Raw genomic sequence first — 16,642 nt, 5'->3', positions numbered from 1 at the left:
CGAAACTTCAGATTGTTTAGATTGAGTTTGGTACATCTTCAGCACAGTATCCAGTCAACTAGTGTACAAAACGACCGAGTATAGGATGTTGTCAAGGCGTTGTAACAAAACTGCACATCGACAGAAAAAGAAAGGCTCAGACCTTCAGATGATGACAAGCAACAGTGTACACTGGGCGAAGACAATCATGGCTAATATATCTCTGCGGTAGGCATTTCTCCAGAACAGAAGACTAGGCCATCTTCTCTTCAGAAATGATGTCGCAGAAAATGTGTAGGTACGTACTAATGTAGCATCAAAGTTTACACTGGGAAAGCAAAGCATGCAGTCAAGGAACGGACAGTCAGTAATACACTAATACGTGAAAGTAATAGACCGACGAATGGCAGGCAGTCGCAGAGCTTTCTTGGACCCAGCTGCCACCGTGATGTCAAAAAGACTATGATCAGCCGCTGCCGCGGAGGTTGTTTGGGTGCCTTGACGATTGAGCAGTTTCAGGTTAGTCAGTGGTTTCAGAGGTAGAGTGACGTACGTGTTTCATCGGCAGAGCAGAGCCCTTCCCAGGGCTGCGTTGGATAGATGTGGCACTTTTACTTTGGGTCAGTCAAGTCATACTCATACATACATGTAGCTACCTAGCTAGCTACCGACAGGGACATGTCTTCCTTCCTTCCTTGCTGTGATTCTGCTGCCGTCTTCTCGCGGCCTGCCTATGTGGTACATACAACTTGTCAAGCTGAGCAAACAGCACCTCAATGCTGGCCGTGCCAACCTGAAAGCATATATATATAGTGGACATACACATAATTCATCTCCAGTATTTATTATAGCGATAAGCGATGGGAGACAGTTTGTCATCACCTCCTCTGTTTTCTAATACTGTAATACAGTACATCTTTCTTACTATTGGCTCAACTGCGCTCACACCAACAGAAATAGGGATCAAAGGGTCGTGACAGATTGGATGAACAAACTGACGAATGCCATCTGCTACCGTACCACCGTGCAAACACGCGCACACACACCCAAAGCGAGTAGCAGCTTACATCATCAACTCAATCCATGGCAACACCACTTACAACACAAAGGGAGGGACCTACTAATATACATACATGAAGATTATATAAGATAGACGAAAAGGGAGTTGAATACAGATAGCTACTACCAACTCTTCAGAACGGGCTTGTTTTCATTCTTTGCGAGCTGGCCTCGCAAGTCCTCGACAAACTCGGTCTTCGTCCAGTGCCTACTATGCAGCATAAATTCCTTGAGGCTTGGGAGATATGCTAACCCACAGAACAACCCAGCAGTGGTGGAACTGTACCTACCCCAATACTGCAGCAACTCAAGCTTAGGAGCTGCTCCTTCTTCAAATCCCACCGACTCGAGGTTTAATATCATATTCAGCTGCAGCACCTTCAGACTCGAGAATGCCTCCCGACAGAAACTGAAACGGGCCTCTCCACCAACGAACGAGTCGTCCAATAGACGTAGGGTGGCCAGGTTTGGTAGACTCCCAAGGACTTGTATGGCCGCATCATGCACCGATATCCTCGACTCCTCTAGCTTCAGCTTCACGAGATATTTGAGCCCCTGGAACAACTCCGGCAGTTTAACCAGCTTGCCTATCAACTTTAGGCTCTGCAGCTTTTCTGGAGGTGAGGAAAGGCCAGCCAAGCAGCTTGATAAGCCTGTCTCTTGGTGTGAGCGCAATGACAGTGACTCCAGGCTGCTGAGATGAGTAATTGCTGAACACAACCCTCGACCGTTTCTCTTGTTGATGCCTGTCACTCCTAACTTGCGCAACCGGGTGAGCCTTTTTATATCTTCTAGAACAGGCTTTCCCACTGAGACATCGATGGTATGCAGTGTGTGCAGGGCCTTCAGTTTCCAAATCCCTCTTGGCACTACAACACCACCTGGATCCCGTCCTCCTGCCGCAAAATAAGGTAATATGCTGCAACAGAACGCGGTGCATACATCACGCCTGTTAAGTTGTGCACCATCATGAAGCTCAAGCTCCTCTGCCAGCAAATTAGGTGCACAACATGACACACAACAGCACACTGATTGTGCAGGCAAACTACTCATAAATTTCACATACTGATTATCAAATATATTGTCATTTCTCTTTCCTATATCGCTAGCAAGAATGTGTTGCATCTTCACAAGCTTGATGATGATCCTTGGTAGCTTTATTATGCTTGTACCTGAAATATCTAGTGTATGGAGTTGTCTCAGGTTCCCCAACGAATTTGGCAGGTGAAATATATTTGCATGTCCCCTTAGAGAAAGATATCTAAGATGTACAAGCTTCCCAATGTGCTCAAGATGATGATCAACTAGATCCCACTTGCCTTCCAAATCCAGCACTCGTAACAACATCATCTTATCAGAAATGTAAAACGGCCTCCAGTTTCCAAACACTGTCAACGATCGTACACGGGACAAGTCTACTATATTCTCAAACTCACACTGATCTCCCTCCCAATCACTGCTTACAGCAAGATGACGCACTGTGCCTTGGTTATTTAAGTTGCACCCTTCCTCCAATGTGAAAACAAGATTCTCCTCCATAGCCTTTGAGATGGCAATTTCACGAATGAGATCATGGACATGGCAGGAGTCAATTCCTTTCCTACTATAAATTGACTTTCGAGATGGCAGGATCATGCTCCTGCCTATGAGTTCCATGAAGTAAGAGTCCAATACTTCCTCCACAGACTTGCCACGCACCTCACTTGAGTAACCCTCTGCAATCCACCGCCGCACTAAGCGTCTCCGTGTAATCTGCTGGTCTTCAGGAAAGATGGCCAGATACAAGAAACAAGCCTTGAGGTGATAGGGTAAACCATCATAGCTTTTCATAAGGACTGTTTTTATGAGCTCAAGTTCTGGATTCATCTCCAACTCAGCACTGATATGCTCATTCAATTTTCTCCATTCAAAAGCAGTTTTTGGTTGGCTTGCCAAGAAGCCACCTATGGTGACTAGTGCAAGGGGAAGTCCTCTACACTTCTTCAATATCAATTTTGCTTGTTCAACCAACTCTGGATATTGCTCATCCAAATTTACGGTCTCCTTAAATACCTGAAATCCGTATCAATCAAGTCACTCAGTACTACATGAAAGAAATCGTATGTACACTAAGTCTAACACTTTTTTTTATGTGGGAGTACGTAATACAAAGATGTAGTACATGAAAGATTCACTTTTTTAGCTAATAAGTTTCTCCATCATCCATCTTTTATATTATCATTTTTATTCCTAAAAATAATTTCCTTCCCCCTAGCAAGGCACCCATAGTGCAATGGGCCCATCAGTCTCACCCATTCCTACCTGCATTGCATGCCAACAAAGCCAAGCAAAACAATGCCCTTTTCCATCATGCTTCTACTTCTACAGTTACAACTTGCCTCCTCTGAAATGGTTACTGCTAATCATATTATTGCTACAAATTTCATTGGACATCAGTTACCCTACTCATGTTACTTATATGAGATTATGTCCGATCAACACTCTTGTAGGAAACTATGAATATATGTTGTCCGATAGGAGTTAATAGCAGTGTTGCCATGCTACAAGCAAATGTTGTTACATTACAAATAATCATATTGAGGGACATCTCTTTCTCTGTTCAGTTAAAGATTCTTTGAGTTCACGTATTGTTGCATGAAAGGAGATAAGGAAATATGCTGCATTAAAAAAACAAATGCTCCAACTTATCCTTTAATCTAAATAGTACATCAAGGTAAGAAAAGGCTCTAGGCGGTAGCAAAACATCTAGCGTTTAACTGCGCTTAATATGCGCATAAACATGCGCTTTGGTCAGAAAAGCGCAAGGCGGTGGCAAAACACACAACTAACGCCTATTGCTTTTTTAACCTTGAAATATATGAAATCAATATAGTTTCTTAATAACTATACTATTTATAGATTTTGTAGAAACTACCATACGAACGCGAGAAAAAGAAAAATCACAAACCATCTAAGTCCAGGTTGATTTATCATATACAAATGAGGAAGAAATCGATGATTTGATTTCAAGAGGACTGGGCCAACAACAAAGCCGATGAGACAGTGAGTAATGATTCTTACAAGCAGATCAAATATTCTTCCATGATTACTGAAGCATGTGTTTTGTTCTTAGTAGATCTTGGCTGGATGAAAATGCGGAGACAATATATCCACAAGAAATAAGATTGACCTTGTAAAAGGATGAACTTTTATTTGTGCTTCTACTGACTTTGTTGTTTCATAGTGAAACAGGGATATCCTACTGTTTGGTTGGACCTAACTATAACTATACTGATTATCATGTGTCTACCTTATTGTAATCAGAGTTTAGGTATTCTGATGCCTTTTGTGTTTATATGTATTATGTTAGCTATTGCATAAGAGTTCTAAGAAATGGCAATTTCAATTTCTAGTGGACAAAGGCCTAGCAAGTTGATTGTACAATTGAAATTTCTGTTATACAAATTGATTCTATAATTATGTTCTACAACTTCACTTTTCTAGTGGACAAAGGCCTAGCAAGTTGATTCTACAAAGTCATAAAGATATTACTTGTGAAGTTTTTGACAACATAAACATATACACCATAACTGTAATAGAAATAAGGAGATGGATTAACAGAACTAATTGAGCATGACACAACTTTATTTGTACCTTTTTGGTGAAGAGGGTACATGCATCATCAAGACCCAGATGGTTGAGCTTGTATATGTTTCTTTCATCCTTTGAGCAGTGCTTGGAAATATTCTCTTCCCTTGTGGTGACTATTACACGATTGCTGCCAATTCTGGCAAATATTGTTTTATAGCATCCCACTCTACTCTGGACCAAAGATCATCAAGAACAAGCAAATATCTCCTTCCTTCTAAACATCTCCTTAGATCTGTCTCATTCTTATCTCCGAATTGCATAGTTAAGCTCTCTAGGAGTGTTACCGGATTGAAAGGACGCATTACTGTGACACAAGCACGCTTATCAAACATGCTACTAATCTCTTGGCTTTGATAGATATCTCTCACTAGTGTTGTTTTTCCAATACCACCCATGCCCCACAAGGAGATCACACGAAATCGCTGGAGATCTTTATTTGAGATTAGTTTGATGATTTCCTCTTTTTCATTCCCTCTTCCAATGAGACGAGATTCCTCTAGAGTAGCCATTGTCTCCGTTCGAGTGAGGATGTTCTTGTGTCTAGAGCTGTTAACACCAGTAGAGACTACAAATGGGATGGAGCCTTTTTCCATTGAATTTCTTCCCTCATGAGAAACCTAAACACAAGGACACAATTAATGCTTATAAAAGGAGTGTATAACAGAAAGGAGTATATTATGCTTAAATTTTAGAATGATTAGCGGAGTATATAAAAAATGGTATAACAAGATTATCCGGTTAGTATAGTAAGTGTGGGAGTACATCCTCTGAGCAGTAACAAAAATGTGTCCTTAATAGTTAATACTAGATAAGTAGATAGTCATAGTAACACGTACTCACACGCCTCATACTCCTAACAGAACTGCATGAAAAACATTCACTACCATATGATCGTTTTTGCAACATACCCTTTTATGCGAGTATATTGCGATGAATTTGTTTTGCGTAGTTCACATTGGAGTATCTCATGATAATTACTAGAGTACATCCAAAGTGATAAAATAGTATTAGGAAGTCATTGAACTAGTATAATATGTAGTGGGAGTACCTACTTGGCTACTCCCAGTCCCATGAGTACAAATATTGTTGCTAGATAACTTTGCAGTTTTCTTCGACTGCATTATAGGGATGTGAATCCCCTGTTGTAGCTATGTTTGGTTCGATGCAAAGGGCATGGTATTAATGTTGAGTTGGACTGGGTTGCGGAAGATTAAGTTAGCCTAGTGAAAGCCTTTAACCAAGCCCATCAGAATGGTGGATAAGCTAACTCACTAGAGTTAGCTCCGTAATTCAATTTTTTTCTGCTACTCTTCGCAAACCAACCCCATCACCGAATTTATCTACAGCCTGTGCAGCCTACCCAAGGCCACAAGAGCTTCAAGCCGTAGGCACTACGGGCAGGCAGGGAAGAAGCAAAAAATGCCTCTCTCGCCCGGCCCGCAACTGCCAACCAACATCAGCACTGCATCTAGCCACCACCACCATGGTTGTTTCCGCATGGGCAAAGGCCAAATCTGTTGCCCGAGCAGCCACACCTCCTCGGAGCATACCATAGGCCACCAGAGCGAGAGGGGGGGGGGGGGGGGGGGCACAACCACCTAACAGAAAGCTCAAGGGCCACTATGGCCAGTAAGAGAAGTTTGCCACCTTTGGTGTCCAAACAACTCGCTGCCGGCAACAAGGTACGGACAAGGCCATGGCTTTAGGAGAGTATGATTTTCCACCACCCCCCGGCACCACCCACGCGGGATGCCGCTCGGGAGAGCAATACAGGAGGCCTTGCATACTAACTCAAAAAGACATGTAATCTAGTTAAATAGTTATTTAGGCTAATCTTTGCTAATCTGTTAGCTGCCAAACATAAAATTTAGGGGTAAGCTAACATGGTGAGGTTAAGGTCAATTGGCCATCCTAAAGACCATGTTCATGGCAACCCTGTGGTAAGTGTTTTGTTATGCAACTCAAAGACACCATGGCAAGGTTGCTCATTATGTGCTATGACCTACATCATCTCTCTAGTGGCAGTTTCCACGGCTCTAATCCACTTTGGGATTTTCCCCATGGTTTGCTTGCATTCATTCGTGTCGAAGAGGATGGAGAGAATATAATCAAAGGAAGAAGTATGTGGTTCTGTTCGGTGGCCCCTAGATAAGTATAGAAAGCCAAATAACTCCATGTCAGAGTTCGGGACTTGAGCTAGAATATGAATGGAGTATGAGGTGTAGTTGTAACCATTGAAGGTATTTGCATGGTCAAGATTGGATCTAAGACTAAGGCAGAGGACATGTAACAGGGTGATGGGTAAGGAGGAGGGAGGTGTAGCAACATCAAATGGAATCAATTATGCACATCGGCCTTGATACATTAAGGTTACTCTATATCTCAGTTGGAGCATAAGTGAAATGTAATAAATCCTATAATTTTTCCTCAGGAAAAAGATGAAAACATATAAACATTTTAAAGTAAACCATGTAGAATGGCTATTTAACATAAAACTTTCATGACAACACAAGTACAAGTCTAGTATTCTCTCTATAAAGAAATATAAACTCGTTTAGATCACTACTAAACGGTCTGATATTTCTTTAGAGAGGGAGTATTAGTTAATTACGTTAACTATTAGTTGAGACACTGAACAGAAATAACAACAAGATGAGTCTTTTTCAGGACTTCAAAAAATACCTTACTATAGAAAGCATAAAGAGACTGATCAGCAAATAACTTCTTATGCACTAGAGCTTCATCCTCTGCTCCTATGCATAAGCATGCAACTTCAACTTGCTTAGTGCATACTATGATTCGGCTTCCTTTGTTGTTGTTTGGGAAACATGTTTTAATGCAATCCCACTGTTCAATGCTGTGTATGTCATTGAGTACAATTAGGTAACTCTTGTCATTCAAATATCTTTCGAAATCACAAGCCAAACCATCTTCTTTCGTCGTCGCCATCATCTTCAAAACTTGGGCCCCAATAGTTGTTTTCCCTTCTTCTCCTGTCTCTTGAAGAGAGTTAACACAGATTTGCCTAGCAATGCTTCGAATGAAGTCTGTCTGACTGAAAGGACCCATCAATGTGATCCAAGCACAGCAATCAAAATTCTTGTGTATCATGGGATCTTCATAAGCAGTTTTGATGATGGATATCTCCCCCAGATCAGTGCTAGTTGTGCCCCATAACGCTATCACTTGAAGTGCACTATCCTCGCAATTGATCAACTCGACAAGATCTATTTTTGCTTTCTGCCGCCGCAGCCTTGCATCATCGGCGGCAGACATCGTCACGCTGGACATGATAGGCTGCCCAACAGCAGAGGTAGGCTTGGAGCTAGAGCCCTTGATGAGGTGGTACCGTTGGCTCCTTTGGCTGACCTCCTCCACCTTGGCTCTGAGCTCCTTCATCTGCATCGCCACACATCGGCGGGCCAGCACCTTGCGAGAGAGACACCACCAGGATTGCTTCTCGAGACGGACAGCAAAATCCAGGAGGCAGTCCTCGACGGTGTAGGACACGTCACGGACTTGTTTCACCCAAGTCCTGACCACCCTATTGTCGTCTCTCTCGTCGTGTGCAGCCATCAGGAATGACTGCATCATCTCGAGCTCGTCCGAGATGAAGGAGTGGTCATGCTGGACACCGAGCTGCAGAGCCACCTCCTCGGCCACGGCCGACTGGGCGTAGTTGAGCGCCCCGCTCAACACAGACTTGCCGATGCTGATGGCCGTCGCCTCCATTTTACTGGATGTTTCTGTGGATCAATTCAACTGGTTTTTACGGGTAGAAGTTGTACTGCAAACAAGATCAATTGCATCGATCGGCGTTAATGGCTGCGCTTGAGCTAAATCTGAAGAGTAAAGTAATGACAGAGGAAACAGAGCATATACTTGGTGTTGTGGACGGCGGTGCCAGCAGCCTCGTGAGGGATCAAAACGGCCGCGAAATCCAAGACCGTGAACGCAGCCTCAGCACCAAGCGACCAAACTTGAGAGATCTGCCGGGCGAAGCAGAAAGATAATTTACAAACTAACTAGCAAATGGCCAAATTATCCACTAGAGCAAAGTAAGGACGATAATGTACGATTCACAAACTAGAATTAGCAGATGGGCATAAAGATGGGCGGGGACACGTGATTCAGAGGGTGTGGTAGATCCAGCACCAGAGCAGACTAATAATAATAAGAAGGAGAAAAGAAATTACCAGGAAGAAGGCTGCCGTCGCATTCGCCTCCGCCCGTCCGCCGTGGTCTCAGATGGGGAAGGAAGCGCGCTGGAGAAAGAGGTGGACAGAAAGAAAGAGAGATAAAGCCGGGCCATGGAGTGAGATCCTTTTCTTCTTGCGGCCGCCTCCGTCCTCCAGGGAAGACGGGGAGGGGGAAAGAGCAAAGAAGCTTCTTTTCTTGTTGCCGCCGCAGCAGCATACGCATCTTCATGGTGGATTGCTCCCTTGGTAAAGAGGGATTCGATACTTCCGGTCTGGTTGATGGCCTGGGGCCTGGGGGAGAGGATTGATTGGATTGGATTGGATTTGAATGGACTTGCAGGGGGCAGCTCGTCAATGGCGGAGGAGGCGTGGAGCAGCAGCAAGAATCAGAATCGCCGGCGGCGGAGAGGAGCGGAGGCTTGTCCGGGGAAGGAAAGGCAGGGTGGTAGTCTTGTCATATGGTAGCGGTCTTAGGATACAGCGGGGATTGGTTTTACTAATCTTTCGCGTGGTTTTAGTAAGGTTTTGCATGTTTTTCTTCTTCTTCTTCTTTTTTTTCTGTGCTATAGAATATTCTTTTAAATGACACCAACTATTTTTATATGTTACAAACATTTCTCTAACTGCGTGAATTTTTTTAAAATTTCATGACCATTCTTTTTTTTTTGCATCGCATGACCATTCTTCTAAAATGTCAACTACTCAAAGCTAAAGTTTACAATATGATGTGCTAAGCCATTTGCCCGACGAGGGCAATGATGAAACTCTACCTTCCCGGTCGCCGTTACCAAGTCAGACGCAGTTAGCAAAAGTTGTCGCCGCGCCATTCATCCATGCTCTTCCTCGTGACAAGTTCTTATTTTTAAAATTACAACAATTCATGATTCTTCTTCTTTTTTGCGAATAGAGAAAGGGAGATCTCATTCCATCAAATAGGGTATGCACATGAGTTGCACAACTTGATAGATCAAAAGGGTTCTACCCTATGCCGAAAAAGGGTTTCCCTTCGTTTTGTATACAAAGCAACCAACCGAACCATACAGGAATAGGTGCTGGGGCAGAAGCAGCACAGTCACACCTAAAAGAAACGAGAGAGAAGAACAAAGAAACAAATGCCAACAATAGCGGATCAACAAAAACAAAGAAGTCTCACGACCACTGCGCCCACCAGGATCTTCCACTAGGCTCCAAGACTCCGGAGCGCCGGCACCTATCAACACCTTCAAGAAGGATCGCGACGATGACGACGCTGCTGCCAAGGGTTTTCCCCGGTACACGACGAGGCGAGAGGAAGGGTAGCCCCCAACGCCCTCTCGGAAGGTCAGCTGGCGCCCACAGGCGTCACCGCGCCGGTGTCGGACACGCCGACAGGGGTTTCCCCCGATCCCAACCCGCGCCTCGGGAGCTCCGGATCCAGCCACCAGACCAACCACTACCCTGCGCCAACGCGGACATGAGGCCCCCACACCGTCTCACCACGGCACCGCGAAGTGAGGACAGCGCGGCGAAGAATCAGAGCCGGGGCTAGGGCATCAGCATCGTCGACACGCAGGAGGGCCCCACCTTCACCTTCCGCGACGGTAGCCGTCCGGACACAATAGCAGGAGCACACCAGGCCCGGCTGAGCCCTTGTGGGCCCGTAAAGCTCCTGCCGTCGGCGCCGATGCCCCACATCCGAGCCGCTCCTCCTCTTCACCGCGCCGCAGACAACGAGGCCACGCCGGGGAGCCGGCCCGCTAGGACCCAGATGGGGCTCGCCGGGCCCAGATCTAGGCCGGGGTCGCGACGACGGCCATCCAGCACCACCATGCTGCACCCCCGCCAAGGAGCGGTGCTGACACCATGCCTGCCGCCGGCCGCCACCGCAGGGTAGCCGAACCGCAGCCACGCCGAGCTGCACCGCCGCCGCCTCCCTGCCCCGGGAAGGGAGCACGCAGGCGCGGGAAAGGGAAGGCCCGCCGCCGCCGGAACCACCCGGGCTAGTGCCGGGGGCGACTTCCGGCGGCTGCGAGGGAAATGGGGGAGGTGGGGGCCCGCGGAAGAGGGGCACGAGCTCCGCCCCGGCCACCTCCCGGGGAGGCGGCGCGAGGCGGGTCTGGACGGGGGAGAGGGAAGGGAGTAAGGGGGCGGAGGTGGGGCGCGGGGCCGGCGGCCGGCGGCGGCAGGAGGACCGGCGGTGGCGGGAGGTGGGGAGGGGGAACCCTAGTCGCCTAGTCGCGGGAGCCAAAAGGGGTTCTACCCTATGCGCTGGTTAAATGTAGCAGCAAATTTTGCAGAGGACTGGCTCACCTCATCCTATTTCGGGATGTATGAATCTTCAGAGGCTGCTTAAACTCTCTTCTGAAGCAATATGCCCGCTTCAGTTATCGAACAAGGCTCGAGTATTAGCTTGAGCCACATCCTTTCCTGATGCTTACAACACTGACAAAGGTTTGTGGTACAGAAGGACTCAAGGATCGCCGGTAACTCTGTCCACTGGAGAGCTAGAGCCAGTGCGTCCATGCACGCCTGTAGCTCTGTCCAAGATACAGCCGCACATATATACTGTCTGAGAATACAACCATGAGTACGTGTTTCAGGTCCTGTACATGCTTGCTCTGACAGGAAAAATACTGACGGAAGTATTTAGAGGTCACAGCTAGAGCCATCTGAGTCAGACACAATTGTTCCAAATCACAGATGGATCACACAGAGTCAATGCTGGACAAGAAATACAGTGACATGCCTAAGTCAAGTGTCACAGAGTTTTGGCATATAAATGCGGGTTACGGAAAGCAGGACAGTACACTTTATCCAATCATGCCTCGATATTGCGGAAACAGTTCTGACGCTGCTTGGTTTTGGTTCTACTTGTAGCTTCCATGGTGATGGTGCTGTTACATACTCACACCTCGCCAACCTCTGAAAGCATGACAGAATTTTTTGCCGAAATGTTACGTGACACACTAACAGAGAAGGAAACTGACATATGGTACGTAATCTTGGAGGACTTTGCAGGCAAAGGCAAAAAAGGCTTGATGCTGGAGATCCAGTTGTTGCGGCCGCCCTGTCTTGATGGTTCTGTAGTTTCAGATTGGTCGATGAAACCCACAGGAACATCTCCTCCTCACCTCCATCAGTGTCTCACTGATACAACTCCTCAAGCTGAGTAAACAGTAAATAATGCTGGAAATGCTGACCTGAAAGCAGAGTGGACACTACAGTTTGGTAGCACTTGCTCTGTTTCCTAAAATAAAACATGAAATTTTACTCCTGAATAAACAGTGCTCAAAGAGTCGCTACGGATGAACAAAACGAAGAACACCATTTGCTCTTACAAACGGAGTAGCAGTTGGTGATACATTGATTGAAACCACACTGAAGGAGATACATAAAAGATCATCATCTACCTGGGTTACAGCTAGTGTGCTCCAAATCAAAGCCAGAGATCGCACATAACTTGGTGCTAACATGGAACAGGAAAATAAAGTGACGTACCTAAATTAAGTGTCACAGAATTGTTGGCTCACAAACGAAAGCACGGCAACACATACTCTAGCCAAATATGCATGATTTCTGCTCACAAACGAAACAGTTCTGTGAAGGAGGAGCGTTGCACAATCAACACCGGAAAAACAACTCTGAATACTCCTTCTGACAGCATTGTTCAAGCATAGAATTTTCCCTTTTGGAATTATTACTGGTTGCAAAGTGGTTTCGCTGAACACATCCGTGCATTGTATACTGACATAGCAGTATAGCACACAAACATGCATGAGTACATAAGTGTCATGAAAAATCCTTGGAATAATGAACGAACGTAGGTAAATGAAAGCCTGGCAATACACCTACATTATCAAACACTGATTTCTACTCCACCTAGGTTGTACGCACGTGCGGAAGAAAGCAGTTCTGTGAAGGAGCCCCGCACAATCGACACCAGTGTAAGATGTATTTTGGTGGAAGCGTTCCTACTCCTCCATAGAGGAGCCGCGGGGTTTTATTGATCGAGGGCAGGAATCACCCTTGCCGTGGTTTACAAGACTTCTACCGATCGCTAGGATTCGGTAGGATAAGAGATAGGAGGTTACAAGGGAGAGGAAGAGATAAGTAGTTAAGATTACAACAGAATATATCTCTAAGTCTAACACCCTCCCTTAATCTGAACTACCTATCCTAGATTGAGATTGTTCTTGAATGCTTCAAATGGCTTGTACGGTAGAGCTTTGGTGAAACCATCAGCCACTTGATCTTTAGAAGGAATAAAACGTATCTCCAACTTCTTCTCTGCAACTCTTTCCCGTACAAAGTGAAAGTCTATTTCGATGTGCTTGGTTCTGGCATGAAAAACTGGATTGGCACTTAAGTAAGTAGCACCCAAATTATCACACCATAGACATGAGACACGATGTTGCTTAACACCCAATTCCTCAAGCAAAGACTCAACCCAAATAATCTCTGCAGTAGCATTTGCTAATGACTTGTACTCAGCTTCAGTACTCGACCTTGACACTGTTGCTTGTTTCCTGGCACTCCATGAAATAAGGTTAGACCCAAAGAAAACAGCAAAACCTCCTGTAAATTTTCTATCATCACTACAGCCTGCCCAATCTGCATCAGAGAAGGCACTAACCAGTGTAGAATTGGAACATTTAAAATATAGCCCCAAACCTACTGTGTGCTTGACATACCGTATGATCCTTTTGACAGCTGTCCAATGAGCAGAAGTAGGAGCATGCAGGTATTGACATACTTTGTTAACTGAAAATGAGATATCTGGCCGTGTCAAGGTTAAGTATTGCAAGGCTCCAACATCACTTCTATATCTGGTGCTTTCCTTTTCATTAAGTGGTTCCCCTTCATAAGCTGACAGTTGTCCTGATGAGGATAATGGTGTGGGAGAAGGCTTGCAATCCTTCATTCCCATCCGAGCCAAGAGTTCAGCTGCATATTTTTCCTGTTTCAACACTATACCATCCTGAACCTTCTTAACTTCAATGCCTAGAAAGAAACTCAAATCACCAAGATCCTTTAAGGCAAATTCTGAGCTTAGATCATGTAAGAGAGCATCAGTAGCATTCTGAGAAGAGCTTGCAACTATAATATCATCAACATATATGAGCACAAAAATGATAGTATTTGCCTTATTGTATATGAAGAGAGATGTGTCAGCTTTTGATGCAACAAAGCCAAGGTGTTTCAACTGCATACTCAACCTGGAGTACCATGCTCTAGGTGCTTGTTTCAAGCCATAGAGAGCCTTGTCAAGCTTGCATATGTAATGTGGTTTTTGCTTGTGTTCATAACCTGGTGGTTGCCTCATGTAGACCTCCTCTTTCAGAACACCATGCAAAAACGCGTTCTTTACGTCTAGCTGTCTCAAGCTCCATCCCCTAGACACAGCAATTGCTAGCACAAGTCTTATGGTTGCAGCTTTTATCACAGGACTAAATGTATCCTCATAATCAATACCATAGCGCTGCTTAAAACCTTTAGCAACAAGACGTGCTTTATACCTGTCAATGGAGCCGTCTGCCTTTTTCTTGATCCTATACACCCACTTACAATCAATGATGTTTTTACCTTTTCGATTTGGTACCAAATGCTATGTCTTGCTTTTCATCAGGGCTATATACTCCTCATCCATGGCCTTTTTCCACTTTGGATCTCCAAGTGCATCATCTAGTTTTGTTGGCTCTCCTGAAATACATAGCATACCATACGATATTGTGCCATCAGTTCTTATTTTTGGGTTCTTGATACCTTTTTGTAGCCGAGTTGTGACTCTGGATGTAGCTGGTTGCTGCTGTACACGCGGGCGCACGGATCGACTTTTCGTAGAAGATCTTGGAGAAGAGACGGGCGTTGCCACGTCAGATCCTGTGGTCGCGGGTGTGGCCTGTTCTTCCACAGCCGCACCATCTGTGGCCGCAGACGATCCCGTGCCAGCCGCGCCAGGTGGGCCTGTCGGCTGCATGTGCCCGCCGCGCCCCGCAGCGATTGGCTGCATGCGCGGGCCGCTCGAGGGAGATCCTCCGCGTGAGGACGTGGCGGCTTCGGAGCGGCTCGCCCACGCCTGGCTCTCCTGGCCGACCAGATCGCGATCCGAGGAGGATATCCGTGCGCGATCCGAGGGAGATTGACGCGCAGGGGTGGCAAGCGCCGCCAAATCATCCTCGAACGCTGCGCCATCTTCGTCTTCTTCTTCTACATGAAATATAGCCTCATTTTGGACGGGATTTTGATCATTCTGACCGTTTTCTTCTTTGTTTTCTTCAGGCACCTGCACACACGGAAGACAAGAACTGGTTCCAGCAGGGATATTATCATCATGTTGGTTTGTGCAATTGTTTCCCCCGTGATCAAAAGCTCTTCTATCATCACTACAGCCTGCCCAATCTGCATCAGAGAAGGCACTAACCAGTGTAGAATTGGAACGTTTAAAATATAGCCCCAAACCTACTGTGTGCTTGACATACCGTATGATCCTTTTGACAGCTGTCCAATGAGCAGAAGTAGGAGCATGCAGGTATTGACATACTTTGTTAACTGAAAATGAGATATCTGGCCGTGTCAAGGTTAAGTATTGTAAGGCTCCAACAACACTTCTATATCTGGTGCTTTCCTTTTCATTAAGTGGTTCCCCTTCATAAGCTGACAGTTGTCCTGATGAGGATAATGGTGTGGGAGAAGGCTTGCAATCCTTCATTCCCATCCGAGCCAAGAGTTCAGCTGCATATTTTTCCTGTTTCAACACTATACCATCCTGAACCTTCTTAACTTCAATGCCTAGAAAGAAACTCAAATCACCAAGATCCTTTAAGGCAAATTCTGAGCTTAGATCATGTAAGAGAGCATCAGTAGCATTCTGAGAAGAGCTTGCAACTATAATATCATCAACATATATGAGCACAAAAATGACAGTATTTGCCTTATTGTATATGAAGAGAGATGTGTCAGCTTTTGATGCAACAAAGCCAAGGTGTTTCAACTGCATACTCAACCTGGAGTACCATGCTCTAGGTGCTTGTTTCAAGCCATAGAGAGCCTTGTCAAGCTTGCATATGTAATGTGGTTTTTGCTTGTGTTCATAACCTGGTGGTTGCCTCATGTAGACCTCCTCTTCCAGAACACCATGCAAAAACGCGTTCTTTACGTCTAGCTGTCTCAAGCTCCATCCCCTAGACACAGCAATTGCTAGCACAAGTCTTATGGTTGCAGCTTTTATCACAGGACTAAATGTATCCTCATAATCAATACCATAGCGCTGCTTAAAACCTTTAGCAACAAGACATGCTTTATACCTGTCAATGGAGCCGTCTGCCTTTTTCTTGATCCTATACACCCACTTACAATCAATGATGTTTTTACCTTTTAGATTTGGTACCAAATGCCATGTCTTGCTTTTCATCAGGGCTATATACTCCTCATCCATGGCCTTTTTCCACTTTGGATCTCCAAGTGCATCATCTAGTTTTGTTGGCTCTCCTAAAATACATAGCATACCATACGATATTGTGCCATCAGTTCTTATTTTTGGGTTCTTGATACCTTTTTGTAGCCGAGTTGTGACTCTGGATGTAGCTGGTTGCTGCTGTACACGCGGGCGCACGGATCGACTTGTCGCAGAAGATCTTGGAGAAGAGACGGGCGTTGCCATGTCAGATCCTGTGGTCGCGGGTGTGGCCTGTTCTTCCACAGCCGCACCATCTGTGGCCGCAGACGATCCCGTGCCAGCCGCGCCAGGTGGGCCTGTCTGCTGCATGTGCCCGCCGCGCCCCGCAGCGATTGGCTGC

At 45.6% G+C, this 16,642-nt stretch overlaps 2 protein-coding genes across 2 annotated transcripts; both read right to left on the bottom strand.

The window, feature by feature from the left end:
* Positions 1–1,005: 1,005 nt before the first annotated feature.
* LOC125546296 (disease resistance protein Pik-2-like) lies at positions 1,006–8,995 on the bottom strand. Its single transcript, XM_048710519.2, has 5 exons — positions 8,865–8,995; positions 8,551–8,657; positions 7,351–8,455; positions 4,672–5,285; positions 1,006–3,090 (listed from the first exon to the last, which is right to left on the bottom strand). Exon 5 carries the CDS (start codon positions 2,902–2,904, stop codon positions 1,162–1,164), a length of 1,743 nt encoding a protein of 580 aa, XP_048566476.2. The 5' UTR covers positions 2,905–3,090; positions 4,672–5,285; positions 7,351–8,455; positions 8,551–8,657; positions 8,865–8,995; the 3' UTR covers positions 1,006–1,161.
* LOC147982360 (disease resistance protein PIK6-NP-like) lies at positions 7,288–8,400 on the bottom strand. Its single transcript, XM_087516284.1, has 3 exons — positions 7,596–8,400; positions 7,351–7,421; positions 7,288–7,299 (listed from the first exon to the last, which is right to left on the bottom strand). Exons 1-3 carry the CDS (start codon positions 8,398–8,400, stop codon positions 7,288–7,290), a joined length of 888 nt encoding a protein of 295 aa, XP_087372410.1.
* Positions 8,996–16,642: the final 7,647 nt, after the last annotated feature.

The sequence above is a fragment of the Triticum urartu genome, chromosome 3A (assembly GCF_056163025.1).
Source record: "Triticum urartu cultivar PI428250 chromosome 3A, HENAU_Tu73, whole genome shotgun sequence".
In the NCBI taxonomy this organism is placed as follows: domain Eukaryota; kingdom Viridiplantae; phylum Streptophyta; class Magnoliopsida; order Poales; family Poaceae; genus Triticum; species Triticum urartu.
Note: the sequence above shows the minus strand (reverse complement) of the source record. Positions and strands in the feature narration are given on the sequence as shown.

Coding starts and splice junctions, on each gene's coding strand:
- LOC125546296 (XM_048710519.2), bottom strand. CDS start 2,904: ATGAATCCAGAACTTGAGCTCATAAAAACAGTCCTTATGAAAAGCTAT.
- LOC147982360 (XM_087516284.1), bottom strand. CDS start 8,400: ATGGAGGCGACGGCCATCAGCATCGGCAAGTCTGTGTTGAGCGGGGCG. Junction 7,422..7,595: donor GGCGACGACGAAAGAAGATG/GTTTGGCTTGTG, acceptor GCTTATGCATAG/GAGCAGAGGATGAAGCTCTA.